Genomic DNA, 17295 nt, shown 5'->3' with positions numbered 1-17295 from the left:
GAGCATTTACAACCGGGAATATCACAACAGTCTGCACGGTGGACAAGCGGTGGGCATCTGGTGGGCATCTGGGTCTCACAGTCAGGAAATAGAGGGTTTGATTTTCCGAGCAGGAACAGCTCCTCGAGGTTCAGCTCCCTTCAAGGAGCCATGAATTACATTTTTTAATACATTTACAAAAGTTGTGGACATCGGAAATGTGTTTGTGAAGTAGTATATAATATTTATAATATAAAATATAATAATATAATATAATAATAATGTAATATTTATATGTAGTCTTTGACATGGACGACCAAATTTCTTCTGTTATTGCAGAATTTGTCATTCATTCATGCTGGAGCCTATCCCAGCTGTCTTCAGGCGAGAGGCGGGGTACACCCTCGACTGGTCCCCAGCCAATCACAGGGCACATATAGACAAACAACCATTCACACTCACATTCATTCCTATGGACAATTTTTATTATTGTCAATTATGGAAACCGGAGTACCCGGAGAAAACCCACGCATGCACGGGGGAGAACGTGCAAACTCCACACAGAGATGGCAGAGGGTGGAATTGAACTCAGGTCTCCTAGCTGTGAGCCCGACGTGTTAACCACTCAACCACCGTGCAGCCTGCAATTTTTCATTCATTCATTTTCTACCACTTATCCTCACAAGGGTCTCAGGGGTGCTGGAGCCTATCCCAGCTGTTTTCGGGCGAGAGGCGGGGTACACCCTGGACTGGTGGCCAACCAATCACAGGGCACATATAGACAAACAACCATTCACACTCACATTCATACCTATGGATAATTTGGAGTCGTTAATTAACCTAGCATGTTTTTGGAATGTGGGAGGAAACCAGAGTACCCGGAGAAAACCCACGCATGCACGGGGAGAACATGCAAACTCCACACAGAGATAGCCGAGGGTGGAATTGAACTCGGGTCTCCTAGCTGTGAGGCCTGTGTGCTAACCATTAACTGCAGAGTTTGTGAAATAATTGAAATTTGTATAGTAAGCAACCTAAAAGAGACAACCCACAGTGGACATTTTTATATTAAGTCCTGTTTCCAGTCTCAGTCACGGCAATCATCACTTAATATCAACAAAATGGCAATGGTCAGGCTACTTTGGTGTAATATTATACACATAACCATTTATTTCATAAGAAGAAGCACATTCAAATGTTGAAACAGAGCGATTCAACACCAATTATCCAGAACTTGGCTTTTAATAGTTCTGCTTCAGTCGTGGCCCCGTCTGACTTTATTGACTGGGCTGACGTGAGTAGAATTGCTGAACAGTTGTGCTTGAAATCCTTGAAGTTACACAGAGCGATCTGCAGCCTGTCAGCAAACTAAGCCTGGTCTTTTCTATTTTATGCATCTGCCTCTTCCTTGCTTTGGTATGCCTTTTACCACGGGTGGCACTAGACACGCAATTCTGAATGGTAATGGTAATGGTGTTCATTTCATTTCAACATGCATCAGGTTACAATTGAATGCATCACATAATCAGTTCACAGTTCCACATGTCCGAAAGGAGTAGGAAGAAGCAAAGCTTATTAAATCTTACCCCGCCATCTGGTACTTTTACAATCAGTAACTGTTACATTTGTTCACCTCCTGCTTTCCTAATGTAGTTTTTTTTTTAATAAAAAAATATTTTTTGAATTAAAATAAATAAATAAATATTTTTATTTAATACATAAATATTTATTTTATTTTTTAAATATTTTTTAAATGTAGTATAAGTTTTTTTATTTAATTTTATTTTTTGATTTTTTGATTTTTGTCATGTACCGAAGTACGAGGTGATATGACCATACAATGACATCATGGGTACCATAGTAACTGTCAATATAGTGATATATATATTTGAGGGTCTTACTCAATCCATTCCATCGTTGGATGAATGAGAAATCTTGTCATGTTTTAATCTCGCGAGATCTTGCGACACCCCTACTTTTTTACCGCTTGGACTCGAAAGCGAACCTTGACAGCCCGTCTATCTTGATTATGTCTCTGTGTGTTTAGGTGTTAGTTCCTGGCGGTCAGAAAAGTGCGCTGCTGGAGTCGTTACTTCCCGACAGCCGGTACACAGTCAAGGTCACGCCAGTGTACACTGATGGAGTCGATGGCATCAGCGTGTCAACACAAGGCAGCACATGTAAGCTCTCCGTCTCAAACACACACACACACACACACATTTTTCAGGAAGTTTCAGAACAAATCCACCAAAGGACAAAAGTACTGAACCTTAATTGAACTGCTGTGAACAGACTCGTTCATTTGCATTGTATTAATTTTACAGTACATTCATTGATGTTAGTGAAAGAGAATGCAAATGTCGATGAAAACACAGACGCCTTCTTAATTGTCTTAATGAAGCTCATTCATAATTACCGCATTTCCTTTCATTAAGGCGCTTATTGATTTTTCTCATGAGAACGAGAGCCGGCCGCCTCTTTAAAGAAGGAAAAAAAAAAATGAAATGAAATATGTCGTCTTCTTATACAAGGGGCGTCATTAGTTTCCTTATTGCAAATAAAAACCTGCAAGCGGCGTAGTCATAAATCAGACCTCAGACACGTGCGCACGTACTACACGGCGAGATGATCTATTTTGTGCGGGGATGAAATTGTCTTCTCACATAAATTATTCAGAAAAGAAATATTACTCCAATTCGAGCCACTCATAAAAAAAAATGCAACATTTTCTAAAAATAAATAAATATATGCTGTATAGAGTGCCATACAAACAAAAAAGTCAAGTGTTTTTCTTATACTGCTGCCTCAAAGTAGGACAAAAATAATTAAAAAAACATAGTTGTGAAGATGCATTCAAATAAACATAAGTATTGTATATTTTAATTGATTTATTTTAATTAGTAATAAACAGAGGTGTGGACTCGAGTGAACATTTGGTGACAATTTTGATGACTTTCAACATTTTGAAAGACTTTGACATCTGTGACTTGACTCAGACTTTAGTCTAATGACTTGAAATACTTGAAATATTACAAATTTCCAGTGAATGTGTTATGTAAAATGTGTCCGCATTGAACTAACATGATTGTTATTATACCTATATATATTAATAATATTATATATATTATTATATTATATAGGCAAAATGATCTGACACATTTGTAGGTTAAATAAAAGGAAAATAAAGTAAAGTAAAGTTTTTTTTTTTCGAAAAGTACATATAATTCTGGATTCTGTTTCGGTATGTTTAAAAAATTAAATCAGTTCTGTTGGTGCGAGGTCGGCCGCTTGATTTTCGTTTCAATGCAGATCCAGTAGCTCTGAAGTCGGTAACCCATAACAAGAGCTGGTACGGGATCATGTCTACCAAGATTGAAGTGCAAACGGAACGCTCGTTGTGTTGCCGTTACAGATTCGTTTTTGATAAACGTTTCCACAATGAAAGCTCGATGCTCACCAGTCCAATTCAGACCAAAATGGCATTTTATTTACCGTATTTTCCGGACTATAAGTCACACTTTTTTTTCATAGGTTGGCTGTTCCTGCGACTTATACTCCAGAGCGACGTATAATTTTTATTATTTATTTTAAAACTTTTATTGTTAGAACTTGCCTTCCAAGATGACATAATGTCTGTTTTGGTTAAGTAGTTTGTAAAATAAATTACCCGCCAAAATTGCGACTTATACTCCAGTGCGACTTATGTATGTTTTTTTTCTACCTAATTATGCATTTTTGGCCTTGTGCGACTTATACTCCGGAATGACTTATAGTGCAGAAAATACTTTTCGAACATAAAAACACTTTTTTGTTTCTTTACTTTATTTGCGTTTTATTTAACCTACAAATGTGTCCGATTATATTTGCCTGACCTTGTATAATATGATGTAAAAAAATGTCACTGACTTCGGACTTGACTCGACTTGACTCATCATGACTTTAGACACGACTTGGATGTACAAGTCTTTACCTAAGACTCGAGATTAAAGACTTGAGCCTTATTGAAAGCTTGCTCCCACCTCTTCTAATTAAGCTGTAGCCAGCATACTGTATATTTAAAGTACTGCAAAATGTTTAAAATAAGCCCCAAATTAAATACAGAGTAGATCCCTGCTTTTCCCTGGGGTTATGTTCCACCGCCACTTATAAAAATGTCTATTTTTGGGGACTCGCCTCGCCCTAACCCTACTGCTAGCTTGACGTCGATGTTGTCCTCAGATTTCATATTAGGATTTACAATAAAGGTGACTGTTTACTAGACTAGATTCAGTTCCAGATCCATCCCCTTTTTGCTTGAATCGCCATTTTCACTAGTGATACAATTTAGGTTCAAGTCCGAAATCAAACACTGATTAAACACATTAATTGTATGGAATGTATATGTACTCACCACTAATCAATAATAATGTCAGAAAATCAATGCTGAAATGTAAAATTGTGGACTTTCTAACATGCTGCACATTTGATCTGTCCATCTTGATGTTTTTATTCATTTTTTTTTTTTTCCCCTGTCCAGTACCCCTCTTGCCTCCTGAAAACCTCCGTGCATCGGAGGAGTGGTACAACCGCTTCAGGGTGACCTGGGATCCGCCACAAGCTCCTGCTGTGGGCTACAAGATCACTTACCAGCCAGTCTACGGTAGGAACACAAACATAGGGAGAAATGACATCCGGGGTGGACTCCATCTCCTGCGCAAAAGTCAGCTGGGATAGGCTCCAGCATTGCCCACTTAACCTCAATAAGGAATAAGCGGCATAGAAAATAGATGGATGGAAATTTTACAGTTGAATCCACTCAAGTTTACTTTTCATGTGTGCTTGCTTTGACACAATTACAGATTTTTTCTGAGGATCCGCCCTCAAGCCCACAGTGGGTGTGTTCGCATGGTCATACACACATAATGGGCACAGAGTCCTCTGCTTGCTGTCTTGATAGTTATTATATGTTTTCCTGTTAAGTCAGTGCTATTACCCTTTTTCATTTGGAAGTGTTTGTCCTTGCCTTGGCGTCATTACCTGATGCTGGATGTCATTAGAATTATTCCAGCCCATTTATTTTGCAGCCATTTTAAAAAGACTCAGTAGCCACGTTTACATGACGAGTTTTTCTCTTTCCGAATGGAATTTTTCCGAATGACCTTTCCGAAAGCAATGGTGTACATGGAAAGGAATATTCCAATCGCATGTCTACATGCGCCTCTATAATCAACCAGAATAGTCAATAGGGCATGCCCAGTAAAACGTAAACATCAACATCACGTGATACCGACTTCCTTGAGTTTTTCTTTCACTTGTTGGAATAACTCCGTATTCCCAGTTTTTCCTTCGTACAGTCTTGAAATTCAATAATTTTCCACAGCAGTCCAGTGCCGATTACTCGCCTCCATTTTTTAAAATCAAAAAACATCTCGTGTTACGTCATATTTCAGCATTCGCTTAAAGAACGCACCCGGGAACAGGAAAAAGATAAAGTTCAATCTTGCTAATATTTTATAATTAAGCTCGGCACATGTTTTATATAGATATGTATTTTAGTTTTTAATAAAACTGGACTTGTGAATGGCGTATGGAAGGGTTTAGATTCTGTTCCACAGATGGCGCTAATGCACACGAAAGCTGCTTGCCAACCGCCAATAAACAACAGAAGAAGAAGAACGCAGTCTGACAACTTTCCGCTTGAGCGGGTACAAGATACCTCAATCGGAATGGGGAAAGGAATATTCCACCCCTGTGTATCAGAGTGTACCAGGCATTTAATGCTACTAGCCACGTTTACATGGACACAAATATTCCAATTCCATTCGGGTTATTTGCTCAAACGGAAAGAATCTAACCTTTGTATACACCTAATTCCGTAAGAAAAGTGCTAATCCGAATGAATATATAATCAGATTCACAGGGGTGGAATATTCCTTTCCCTAATCCGATTGAGGTATCTTGTACCCGCTCAATCGGACACACAGACGTCTCTCAGGTTTTGAAAATGGCGACGAGCAGTCGGAAAGTTTATTTTTGATACAAACTTTAAAAGAACTGAACATAATTGCAAGACTGGACGGACGAAAAAACAATTTATTATTATTAATTTATTATTATTTTATTTATTGTTATTAAAAATTAATCCCATCCTCTCTACGCCTCTTCTTCGCTGTCATTTTCCGCAGGATCGCATGGTAATCACACTCTCGTCCGCCATCTTTGATGAATCACGTGATGTTGTTTACGTTTTACTGCACATGCCCCATTGACTATTCCGTTTGATTATAGCAGCCGCATGTAGACAGGAGATTGGAATATTCCTTTCCATGTATACACTGTTTTCTGGAAAGAGGAAAATCTCATGTAAACGCGGATACTGTCGCGGATGTCTCTCTCGCTTCCCGAGTCTTACTTTAGTATTGACTGAAACTGTGGATTTAGTCATCAGTCATTCATTGATGCATGTTTTTCTCTTTCAGTACCAGGACCAGTCTTGGACACGACTGCGGGTGAAAACATAAACTCGCTTCTCCTGATGAACCTTCTAAGTGGGACAGAGTACAGCGTCCATGTGACTGCATCCTACCCTGCAGGACAAAGCGAACCACTGCTCGTGAATGCCAAGACACGTAAGCGCAGATCACGCACTCAATTTCATTTAACATGCACAGGACGTCAAGCTAATCAGATCACTTAAATATTTTTCTTGGCCTCACTATAAGAAATGAAATGAAATGGAAATGGAGGAATCAATCTTGCATTGGATTTGATGGGGCAGAAGGTTAATGATGACAGTGTGGTTAAAATAACATTTCAAATTGAATTTGGAAGCTTTAATGGGACATTGCTGTCAGGTTAAGTCTTCTCTGCAGATTTGTGGGAAGGACACTGTGCGCAGAGGAAGCAATAACAAGGACGCTGGTTTCTGGAAAAGGGAGACTTGTGCAACATGCAAATGAACGGCTGGGATTTCCATTAGCAGAAGACACAACAGGATTGATTATTCCCAGTCGGACTGAGAGAACGATAAATGGACATGTAGATTTGGTTTTTCGGTGTGTGTACATGACTAAAGCGTACCTATTCTAAACAAATCATCAACTAGTAAGCTACCCTGCCCACTAAATCGACAATATTATCGCCTGGACTGGTGGCCAGCCAATCACAGGGCACATATAGACAAACAACCATTCACACTCACATTCATACCTATGGACAATTTGGAGTCGCTAATTAACCTAGCATGTTTTTGGAATGTGGGAATCAAACTCGGGTTTCCTAGCTGTGAGGCCCGTGCGCTAAACACTTGTCCGCCGTGCAGCTGTTTGTCATTATTTGCAATTTCCTGGCAACCGGTCCACCTATCATTCATAGTCAACTCTGGACCGGTTGTCAGGAAATTGCATATAATGACAAACGGCTGCACAGTGCGCAAGTGTTTAGCGCGCAGGCCTCACAGCTAGGAAACCCGAGTTTGATTCCCACCTTCCAAAAACATGCTAGGTTAATTAGCGACTCCAAATTTAATATACTGCTTATCTTCAATATGGTTGCGAGAATATGCTGGAGCCTCAACTCTGGACCGGTTGCCAGGAAATTGCAAATAATGACAAACAGCTGCGCGGTGGTCAAGTGTTTAGCGCACGAGCCTCACAGCTAGGAAACCCGAGTTTGATTCCCACATTCCAAAAACATGCTAGGTTAATTAGCGACTCCAAATTGTCCATAGGTATGAATGCGAGTGTGAATGGTTGTTTGTCTATATGTGCCCTGTGATTGGCTGGCCACCAGTCCAGGCGATAATATTGTCGGGGGGCAGGTTAGCTTACTAGTTGATGATTTGTTTAGAGACCTTTTGTTTAGGTGAGAGACCTCACCTGGGATAGGCTCCAGCATATTCTCGCAACCATATTGAGGATAAGCGGTATATTAAATTTGGAGTCGCCAATTAACCTAGTATGTTTTTTGGAATGTGGGAGAAAACCTGGGAGAACGTGCAAACTCCACACAGAGATGGCCGATGGTGGAATCGAACCCGGGTCTCCTAGCTGTGAGGCCTGCGCGCTAACCACTCAACCGCTCTCTTCTATTGTGGAGTTTCATCATCACCTCTCTCCTAGTGTATGTTTCTGTGCTATATTGCACATCATTTATGTTTATTTTGAACTTATTTCTTGACATTCTAAGCAATGTAAGTGTAAAAACAGTATATTTGAACATCATGACAACACATAGAAACATACAGATATATAAGCATGAAGTCATCTGTTGATGTCATCACGCTAGTATAAAGCCAATACCGATACACCCCAGGTATCGATAACATCGCTATTTGGATCATCCGGCCGACCTCTACTGACTTTAACAAACAATGTTTCAATGAATCACTCATCTGTTGGCAGAAATTGAATGTGCACTGATGAATTAGATCCACATTACACTCCCCTGATTGATTAAGGCTGATACTTATTGTGATTCATGGTCACATTCTTGTCATGGTAGCACACAGGCCTTCCTGCACCAATAACTCAACATAATTATCAGTCCCTTAGGATTCAGTGGAGGGGATGAAAATGTTTTCTCATAATTAACTTTTATGTTGTTTGAATTGAGGTGCCTCAGTAGTTGCAATATTTTTCATGTGCTCCTTAGATTGTGAAGATCCATGTTGTTTTAGATTGCGTCCTTAACACTTTTACACTCTGCTTTATTTCTTTCCACTTGTGTTGCATTTTTATACGCTACAGAAGTGGTTCCCAAACTTTTTACACTTAGAAAACATAAACATTATTATGTTAACGTGAAATAAGGGTGCGCGGTGGACTAGTGGTTAGTGTGCAGGCCACACAGCTAGGAGACCCGAGTTCAATTCCACCCTCGGCCATCTCTGTGTGGAGTTTGTGTGGGTTTTCTCCGGTTTCCTCCCACATTCCAAAAACATGCTAGGTTAATTAGCGACTCCAAATTGTCCATAGGTATGAATGTGAGTGTGAATGGTTGTTTGTCTATATGTGCCCTGTGATTGGCTGGCCACCAGTCCAGGGTGTACCCCGCCTCCTGCCTGAAGACAGCTGGGATAGGCTACGGCATCCCCGTGACCCACATGAGGATAAGCGGTAGAAAATGAATGAATAAATGAATTATAGATTAAAATGTCTGTCTGCGATTAATTGAGTTAACTATGGGGGGAATTAATCACAATTATTTTAATCGATTGACTAATTTCTATGTTAATTTTTTTAATTTAAATTTTTTTTTTACATACGGCTGCACGGCGTTCGTGTGGTTAGTGCACAGGCCTCACACCTAGGAGACCCGAGTTCAATTCCACCCTCGGCCATCTCTGTGTGGACTTTGCATGTTCTCCCCGTGCATGCGTGGGTTTTCTCCGGGTACTCCGGTTTCCTCCCACATTCCAAAAACATGCTAGGTTAATTGGCCACTCCAAATTGTCCATAGGTATGAATGTGAGTGTGAATGGTTGTTTGTCTATATGTGCCCTGTGATTGGCTGGCCACCAGTCCAGGGTGTACCCCGCCTCTCGCTTGAAGACAACTGGGATAGGCTCCAGCATCCCTGTCACCCACATGAGGATAAGCAGTAGAAAATGAATGAATGAATGAAATTGGCCAGATTGTTCCCGGAATCCTGTTCCACTCCTTCACAATATCAACGAGCTGGTGGATGTGAGACACCTTGTGCTCCTCCACCTTCCTTACTTCCACTTGATGACCCCCCCCCCCAAAAAAAAAAAATTCTGGAGGCATACTGAGCCACTCCATCACCTTCATCTTCCTCAGCGAGCCACTTGATTGTTGCTTCTTATCATGTCGGAAAATGTCGATACAACCCAGGTTCCCAAGGAAGGGGGTTCATGCTCTGCTTCACAATGTCACACTACATGTCACACTACAGCCCCCCCAGCGTTACCAGCACTCATTCATCCTATGACTATGACAATACCACCCTCGGGCTTGATTGCAGGAGAGATCCAATTATCTTGTGTTGCCACCTATTTAGACCCTAATGACTGTTTGAGAGTGAGTAGATCTATACTACAGTACAGGCTATTTTATATATAATATTGCTATATTTATAGTAGGTCTATTGTCACTTAAGAAAATGTGAAGTGGCCAAATTGAGAACATATTATATCACACGCTATTTCTTCGTCTTGCAATCTTACGGTTTTATTTTCAAAAGGTCAACATGAGTGCATATGGGATACTAATATACTGTACATATTTTCATCACAATGGAGCAGCCGCAGCAAGATGCAAAACATCATAAACAACTTACAGTAAATAGCACTGGAGGCAAGGCGGTCTCCAAGGAGCTACTTCCAATATGACTTTATACAGTATTTCCGCACTCAATTTCCCTCCTTGTTAACTAAATGTGCTGATGGTATGAAACAAGCTCGGCCGGAGTGCCACCTAATTGATATTTTGTGCTGTGAGCATATGGTTTGTACTCTTTAGTTATTTCCAATAACACATTATTCATTGCAGTAATACATAAGAGCAAATACACACACTCTTTGCGAAGCATAAGTAGTACATTAAGGTCATTTGGCTTTCAGTGCACCATGTTTATTGGTCTCTAATAGGAAGCCAAAAGTAGGTTCCTTTTACTATCGTTACAATTAAACTAAAATCTCATGAGTTTCCCCTTAGGGATCAATTAGTAAATATTATAAAAATAAAAGGGACCCTGAATTGCAATGTTGCTTACTATACTAAAGAGCTCAAAAGTGGTGCCCAAAGTAAGGTGCGTGTATCCCCATGGGTAATAAAAATGAGAAACAATTAGCGCCTAACACTCAAAATGATCAGTGCACTTGAACGCCTCACAGTGCGACTAGACCACAGCAGAAAGGAGACCGCGGCAAGTTGTTCCTTGCTCCGTGTGCTTCATATGAACAAATAAGTACGTTTGAATGAGTATACTTAGTGCACTTCACACGGTGCAGCAGTGAAAACACTGTGGGTGGAGATTCAAAAATGAGGCTATATTGATGTTTGTATGTATTTTTTTTTTATTTCAGATACTATTACGTAGTGGTTATTTTAGAGTTGGGACACCATGGAATTATTCCAGTAAGATAACGGACACTTCATACTCAACAAGCAGGATCAAAACTACTAAACTGCTGTCAGTGCAACTCAAGCTTTTTCTAAAATGGTGCATTCAGGTGCATCACAAAACTCCTGTGATACAAGATGCCGCTGCATTCACACACACACACACACGCACATGCAGCCCAAAGTAGGTGATATTTCCAAAAGCAACCACTCATAAGTAATAACAACAATAAGACAATGTTACAAAATGTTCTAAATATAATAAACATCAACATTTCATTCATTTTCTACTGCTTATCCTCACAAGGGGGTGCTGGAGCCTATCCCAGCTGTCTTGGAGCAAGAGGCGGGGTATACCCTGGACTGTTGGCCATGCAGCCAATCACAGAGCACATATAGACAAACAACCATTCACACTCACATTCATACCTATGGACAATTTGGAGTCGCTAATTAACCTAGCATGTTTTTGGAATGTGGGAGGAAACCGGAGTACCCGGAGAAAAAACCCACACATGCACGAGGAGAACATGCAAACTCCACACAGAGATGGCCGAGGGTGGAATTGAACCCTGGTCTCCTAGCTGTGAGGTCTCCGCGCTAACCACACGACCACCATGCAGCCGAGAATAAACATGGAATATGAAAGTAATATATGTGTAGTTTAACAGGATATATTAAGACATATTAGGACAGAAAAAATAATTATTCATTAATTTTTATTAATTAAAGAATATGACCCTGAATGTAAGGCAACCCTAATTTTGGGGGAAATTTTTATTAGTTTTAATATTATGTATTTGTGATTTTTTTTCAAGTTGTCCTTTATAACAATAAACAATATGAGGGGAAAATAATAATAATAATTTAATAACAAAAAGTTTTATATTAAGACAAAAAAATCTTCAATTTTAGAAGAATAAGGTTAAATATTACAATAAATTAAATTATTTTTTGAAGTGAAAATATTATGAATTAATATATTAAAAATTGGGATTGATTGGGAGGACCTGGGTTTGATTCTCTGCTTGGGGATCTCTGTGTGGAGTTTCTATATAGTTCTTCTTCCAATGTTTGGACGGTACTTCCTGTGGTAGCCAGTGCGTGACCAGTGTAGAGTACTACATATTACAACATGTCTTTGAATGCGTCTATTGAATGCTTTAAAACGCATAAATTAGGCTAAAATTAAAGTACAGTTTGCTTAAATATGCACATCTGCGAATAGAGCGATTAGTAACACGTCTGTCATGTTATCTTCCTCCCTCCAGTGTTCCTGGGTGTCTCTGGCTTGACCGCCTACCAGGTGCGACCCAACAGCATATGCGTGCAATGGCAGCCTCATTTGCACGCTACTTTATACAGAGTCTCCATCCAGTCTACTCTCAGTAAGTGGAATTAAGTTTTTAAAAAAACGACCCAAAAAACAATTAAATTTGTTTTTCCAGCTTGTGACAATTTAGTTCCTTGGTATAAAATCTCATTCAGTCTTTTTCTCCAAATAAAAGAGCTTGTATGGCCTTTTCAAAGACCAAATAAAATTGAAACTACAAGAGAAAACAAATCAATACTGCCATTTATTACCTTTTATTTGGATATGTTCTTGGTCGATTTTGTTACCCTATTTTATTTATTTTTTTAAATGTCACATAAAACAGAAAAATACTTGAGGAATCACAATCAGTTTTAACCTCAACAAAACACACCGCTTTTAAAGTCATACGTTACAGTGTATGGGTTTTACAGATTCAACCGATTCCAATGATTATATGCTTTTTTTTTGTCTTCTTGAAGACAGTCAGAGGCAGGAAGTGAGCCTTGGGGGCGGGGCTTCCCGACAATGCTTCTACGACCTTGTTCCGAGCAGCCAATATGAGATCAGCGTTCATGCGCAGATGCAGGAAACGGAAGGACCTCCCGTTTCCATCACGGACATGACATGTATGTATGAATCTGCCATGAACACAACAATTATGTAATTTGGGGTTAATACTCTACAAATGTAACTCTTAAGTGTTCTTGGGAGAGAATTTTAGTACATCGACCCGATGTGTCCTATACAGTCAGACTAATATAAAACCGTAAGGTGAACTTTGGTATCCATTGGATGCCAAATCAATTCATTTTCTTCTACTCTCAGTTTGACTTCTTCTTAATTTTAATTCTAATTATAATTAATAATTATAGTAAGCCCTGTACAAACCGGCCTTATAAGGAGAGGAGAGGAGAGGAGAGTTTTGTCATTTTTTTTCTTTGTCTTTTTTTTTCATTTTTCTCATTTTTTATATTTCCATTTTTCATATTTTCATTTTTGTTTTTTTGTATTTTTTTATATTTAATTTTTTTTGTTTTGTCATTTTTGTCATTTTTTAGATTTCCATTTTTCATATTTTCATTTTTGTTTTTTGTATTTTTTTACATTTAATATTTTTTTAATATTTTTGTTTTTTTCATTTCTCTTTTTTTTTTTACATTTTTCATATATCTCTGCAGTTGTCTCTTTGACCTTCATACTACTTTTTTTTTTTTTTTTACTCAGCGAAGACTCTGGCTGTTGTTGCAGCCCATTGGTCAGGTGATGAGCTTGGTTGTATCAAACAGCTCAAGGGACTTTGATGGCTCAGCTTACTGTCAGGGTTTCAGATAGATAACACAACCACACACACATAAGACACTGTGGATCAGCAGTTGTTGTTGAAAATTCACAAACAGGCATGGATGAAATTTGTCGGACGATATTCACCCAAAAGTGTCCAGGCACTATGTCTCAATTAATCCCTGTCCACAAACAAATAAACACCAAGATGGATCCTTGTTTCTCCACTCACTACAGTGTTTAAACAGAGTGGTAACTTATGCTAAGAGTCCACTGTTGGTGCCAGTTCGCGCCAATGCAATTTGCTGTGGCGCCTAGTGTCACCAATATGGTGCCTAGTGGCTCAAACTCCCTCCCAACTGGCTCGTGGTGGCCCGTAACAGCGGCCAAAAATTGAGTTTATCAGTGAGAAAAATTCTAAATGTTTAAAATCTTGGTGTCCACCAAGTGGAACCAAATGTCACAAACGATCTGTAGATTGGAATCCACTGGAATGTAATGGCGCGAGCCAAGTTGCGCCGGCCCAGTGGACTCTTAGCATTACATACAGTTTAAAGATGCTACGTAGATACCGACTGAGGGTTCAGTATCTTGCCCAAGGATACGTACTTTGACGTGATCATGATCAATACCTTCTCAATACCTTCCCTCCCAACTGGCTCGTGGTGGCCCGTAACGGCGGCAAAAATTGAGTTTATCGGCAAGAAAATTTCAAAATGTTTAAAATCTTCATCACATCACTGGCATCAAGCAATTGGCACAAAGTGTCCACCAAGTGGAACCAAATCTCGCAAACGATCTACAGATTGGAATCCACTGGAATGTAATGGCGCGAGCCAAGTGAGGAGCCAGTTCGCGCCAATCTCATAATCTTTGGCGCGAACTGACACCAACTGGCGCCGGCCCAGTGGGTGGACTCTTAGCATTACATACAGTAAGTTTAAAGATGCTAGATACCGGCTGAGGGTTCAGTATCTTGCCCAAGGATACTTCGACATGATCATGGGAAGATGGAGGCTCGAACCCGCAACCTTCAGGTTGGAAAACGTTCATAGGTTAAAATGATCGTAGGTTATATTAGTGTCATATTCCTTTAGATAACGTTCATTTCATATTGTATCGGGATTTTGATGTTTGTTTTTTTAAAGCACAGGTAATGGAGATCGGGGGATCGCTACAAATAAAACATTTTAAATGATACGCCATGTTAGTTGTGATGTGTAAGAAGCTTTTTTGGGGGGTAATTTTTAACTTTTTCTAGTACATTTGGATCATTTTGTAGTAGCCATTCTAAGCCAATAAGTCCGTCAATGTGCACAGCAATTCACTCATGTACTTTTAATGGTCATCGTTAAATGCATTAACGTTTGCTATGGCGACCGAAGACAAACATTTAGCTCTAATTGGTCAGTTCTGAATCATTACATCCAATTTGATTCCACTCCCCAGTAAAGTGAAGTAGCACATGTGAAGTTTGTACTTGGGGACTCCCAAACACTGTTTACGTTTGCCATCTGTTTTGCAACACATTATTAAGAAATTTCAATGTTTTTTTGTTTTTTTTTTCTCGTGCCTTTATCGTCATCTCCTTGATTTCTTCACATACTCAATGCAATTTCCATTTCTGTTTGAGCTACAGTATTTTTTTTTTTTACCTTTGACCAAATCTGCTCCTTCCTGCCAACTAATCGTCTTGGCACAGACACGTCCCTTTGCCGGGGGTTGTTTTTTACTGTGAAAAACAGCCTCTGGACAGACACACACTGGATTGATGAAAATACTTTTTCTGTCCTCAGGTTATTGGCGAACAGATGGGTGATACCGAAAGTTTTTTTTTTGTTTTTGCGATAACTTCACTTTGGAAAAAAAACACCCCAAATACATTGCTTCTATACCGGAAAGGGCTAATACACAGCAGAATGTGGATTAGGAATAGCTATGGGATTCTGTTGCGTGACATCGCTGCTGATTTACTGTGTCCATGTATGTGTGTGTGTCCCCAGTGCCTGTACCCACTCAGGCTCCGACTGAACCCCCTGCTACAGAGCCCCCGCAAACCATCCCACCTGCTAAAGAAGGTGAGAAAAGAGTTGAAAACAAACATAATGTACTATATGCTATGTGGTGGAATGTAATGTATTTGTGCTGTTATAGCATCTGAAGAACTCTGGTATGAAATACAGTAGCTCCCCACTAATTTGCAAATTATTCGACAATAATTCATAAAAATGCGGTATTAAAGCGAGAAATGTGCATTAGATACTTGTACAGATATAGCCTACTTATAAAGTATATACATATGCATAACATATACTGAATGATTCACAATATACGTATATCTTTAGGCTAAACAAGTGTTTAGCGCACAGGCCTCACAGCTAGGAGACCCGAGTTCAATTCCACTCTCGGCCATTTCTGTGTGGAGTTTGCATGTTCTCCCCGTGCATGTGTGGGTTTTCTCCGGGTACTCCGGTTTCCTCCCGCATTCCAAAAAAAACATGCTAGGTTAATTAGCGACTCCAGATTGTCCATAGGTATGAATGTGAGTGTGAATGGTTGTTTGTCTATATGTGCCCTGTGATTGGCTGCATGGCCACCAGTCCAGGGTGTACCCCGCCTCTCGCCCGAAGACAGTTGGGATAGGATGAATGAATGACAAATTCTGCATTAGCAGAAGAAATTTGGTCGGCCATGTCAAAAACTGTATATAAATATTCTTAACATTTTACTTATGTTATATAATAATAAAATTATTAAAAAAATAATTTATGGCTCAGTGAAGGGGACTGTACTGTACAATAGTTCTGTACAAAGTATTTTATCGGTATTTTATGCTTAACAAGTTCCATTGAGGAGCATCACATTTACATTTGCACAATTCAGGATGTCCGAAAAGAGTAGTAAGAAGCAGAGCTTAATTCATAGGGTCACAGCTCCTTTTTGGAAGAAAGTTTATCTGAGCTGAATTACCTTTGCTTCCTGTTAGTTTGAAGTGTTGAAAATACACAAAAAACTGATTTTGATTGGATTTGATTGAACTTTTTCTGTTTTTTGATGTCATTGTAAAATCTAAAATATATTTCCAAGAAGGTGGCAGTGCAAAAAAAATGTAAGCTTTCAAAATGCCCCCATCGAATCGGTTTCAAGAAAGGAGACAAACCATAATGAAAGATGAGGAAAAAAAAAAAGTTGCTCCCATCATGTTGTTCCTCCTCTTCCACGGTTCCTGTCTGATAAGCTCAGATAAAAGTCTGACCCGCAACACAAACTGCTCAGACACCATCTGACACGCCTCCTGAGCCTTTCGCTTGTAATTCAAGTGGACATGACCTTTTGTCACACTGATGCCTTTAAATCTGGACAAAGAAGCCATGTTTTTTTTTTGAGAAATGCAGACAGCAAAAACACAGAAAAAAAATGTAATTTTATTTGAAGTTAGACTATTATATTATATTGGGATACAATACAGAGACAATGTGAGAGAATTCCCTAAGCAACCAACTCATGAGCAAAGGCTGCAAAAGCATTACAGCTGGTAAAACTTATTTGTGAAAAAAAACTCTGACCTTTTATGTCGAGATTTTTCTCACCGGAAACACAGTCGTACCACTTCATAACAGCTTTGGGTTTTACTGTAGCACCAAACCTACTTTGTTG

At 39.4% G+C, this 17295-nt stretch overlaps 1 protein-coding gene across 2 annotated transcripts in view; it reads left to right on the top strand.

Annotated features, from left to right (window-relative positions):
* Positions 1-17295, top strand: part of col14a1a (collagen, type XIV, alpha 1a) — a 131085-nt gene that overhangs the window by 65344 nt on the left and 48446 nt on the right. For both annotated transcript variants that reach the window (XM_058084545.2, XM_058084544.2), the window contains 6 exons: positions 2027-2159; positions 4496-4618; positions 6438-6587; positions 12314-12430; positions 12837-12983; positions 15642-15716. In XM_058084545.2, the coding sequence (XP_057940528.2) occupies positions 2027-2159; positions 4496-4618; positions 6438-6587; positions 12314-12430; positions 12837-12983; positions 15642-15716 (745 nt within the window). The remainder of the gene's footprint in view (positions 1-2026; positions 2160-4495; positions 4619-6437; positions 6588-12313; positions 12431-12836; positions 12984-15641; positions 15717-17295) is intronic.

This window comes from Doryrhamphus excisus, linkage group LG17 (assembly GCF_037039965.1).
Source record: "Doryrhamphus excisus strain RoL-2023G ecotype Guam linkage group LG17, RoL_Dexc_Guam_v1.1, whole genome shotgun sequence".
Taxonomy (NCBI): Eukaryota; Metazoa; Chordata; class Actinopteri; order Syngnathiformes; family Syngnathidae; genus Doryrhamphus; species Doryrhamphus excisus.
The sequence above is the reverse complement of the archived record's forward strand: the minus strand, read 5'-3'. Positions and strand labels throughout refer to the sequence as shown.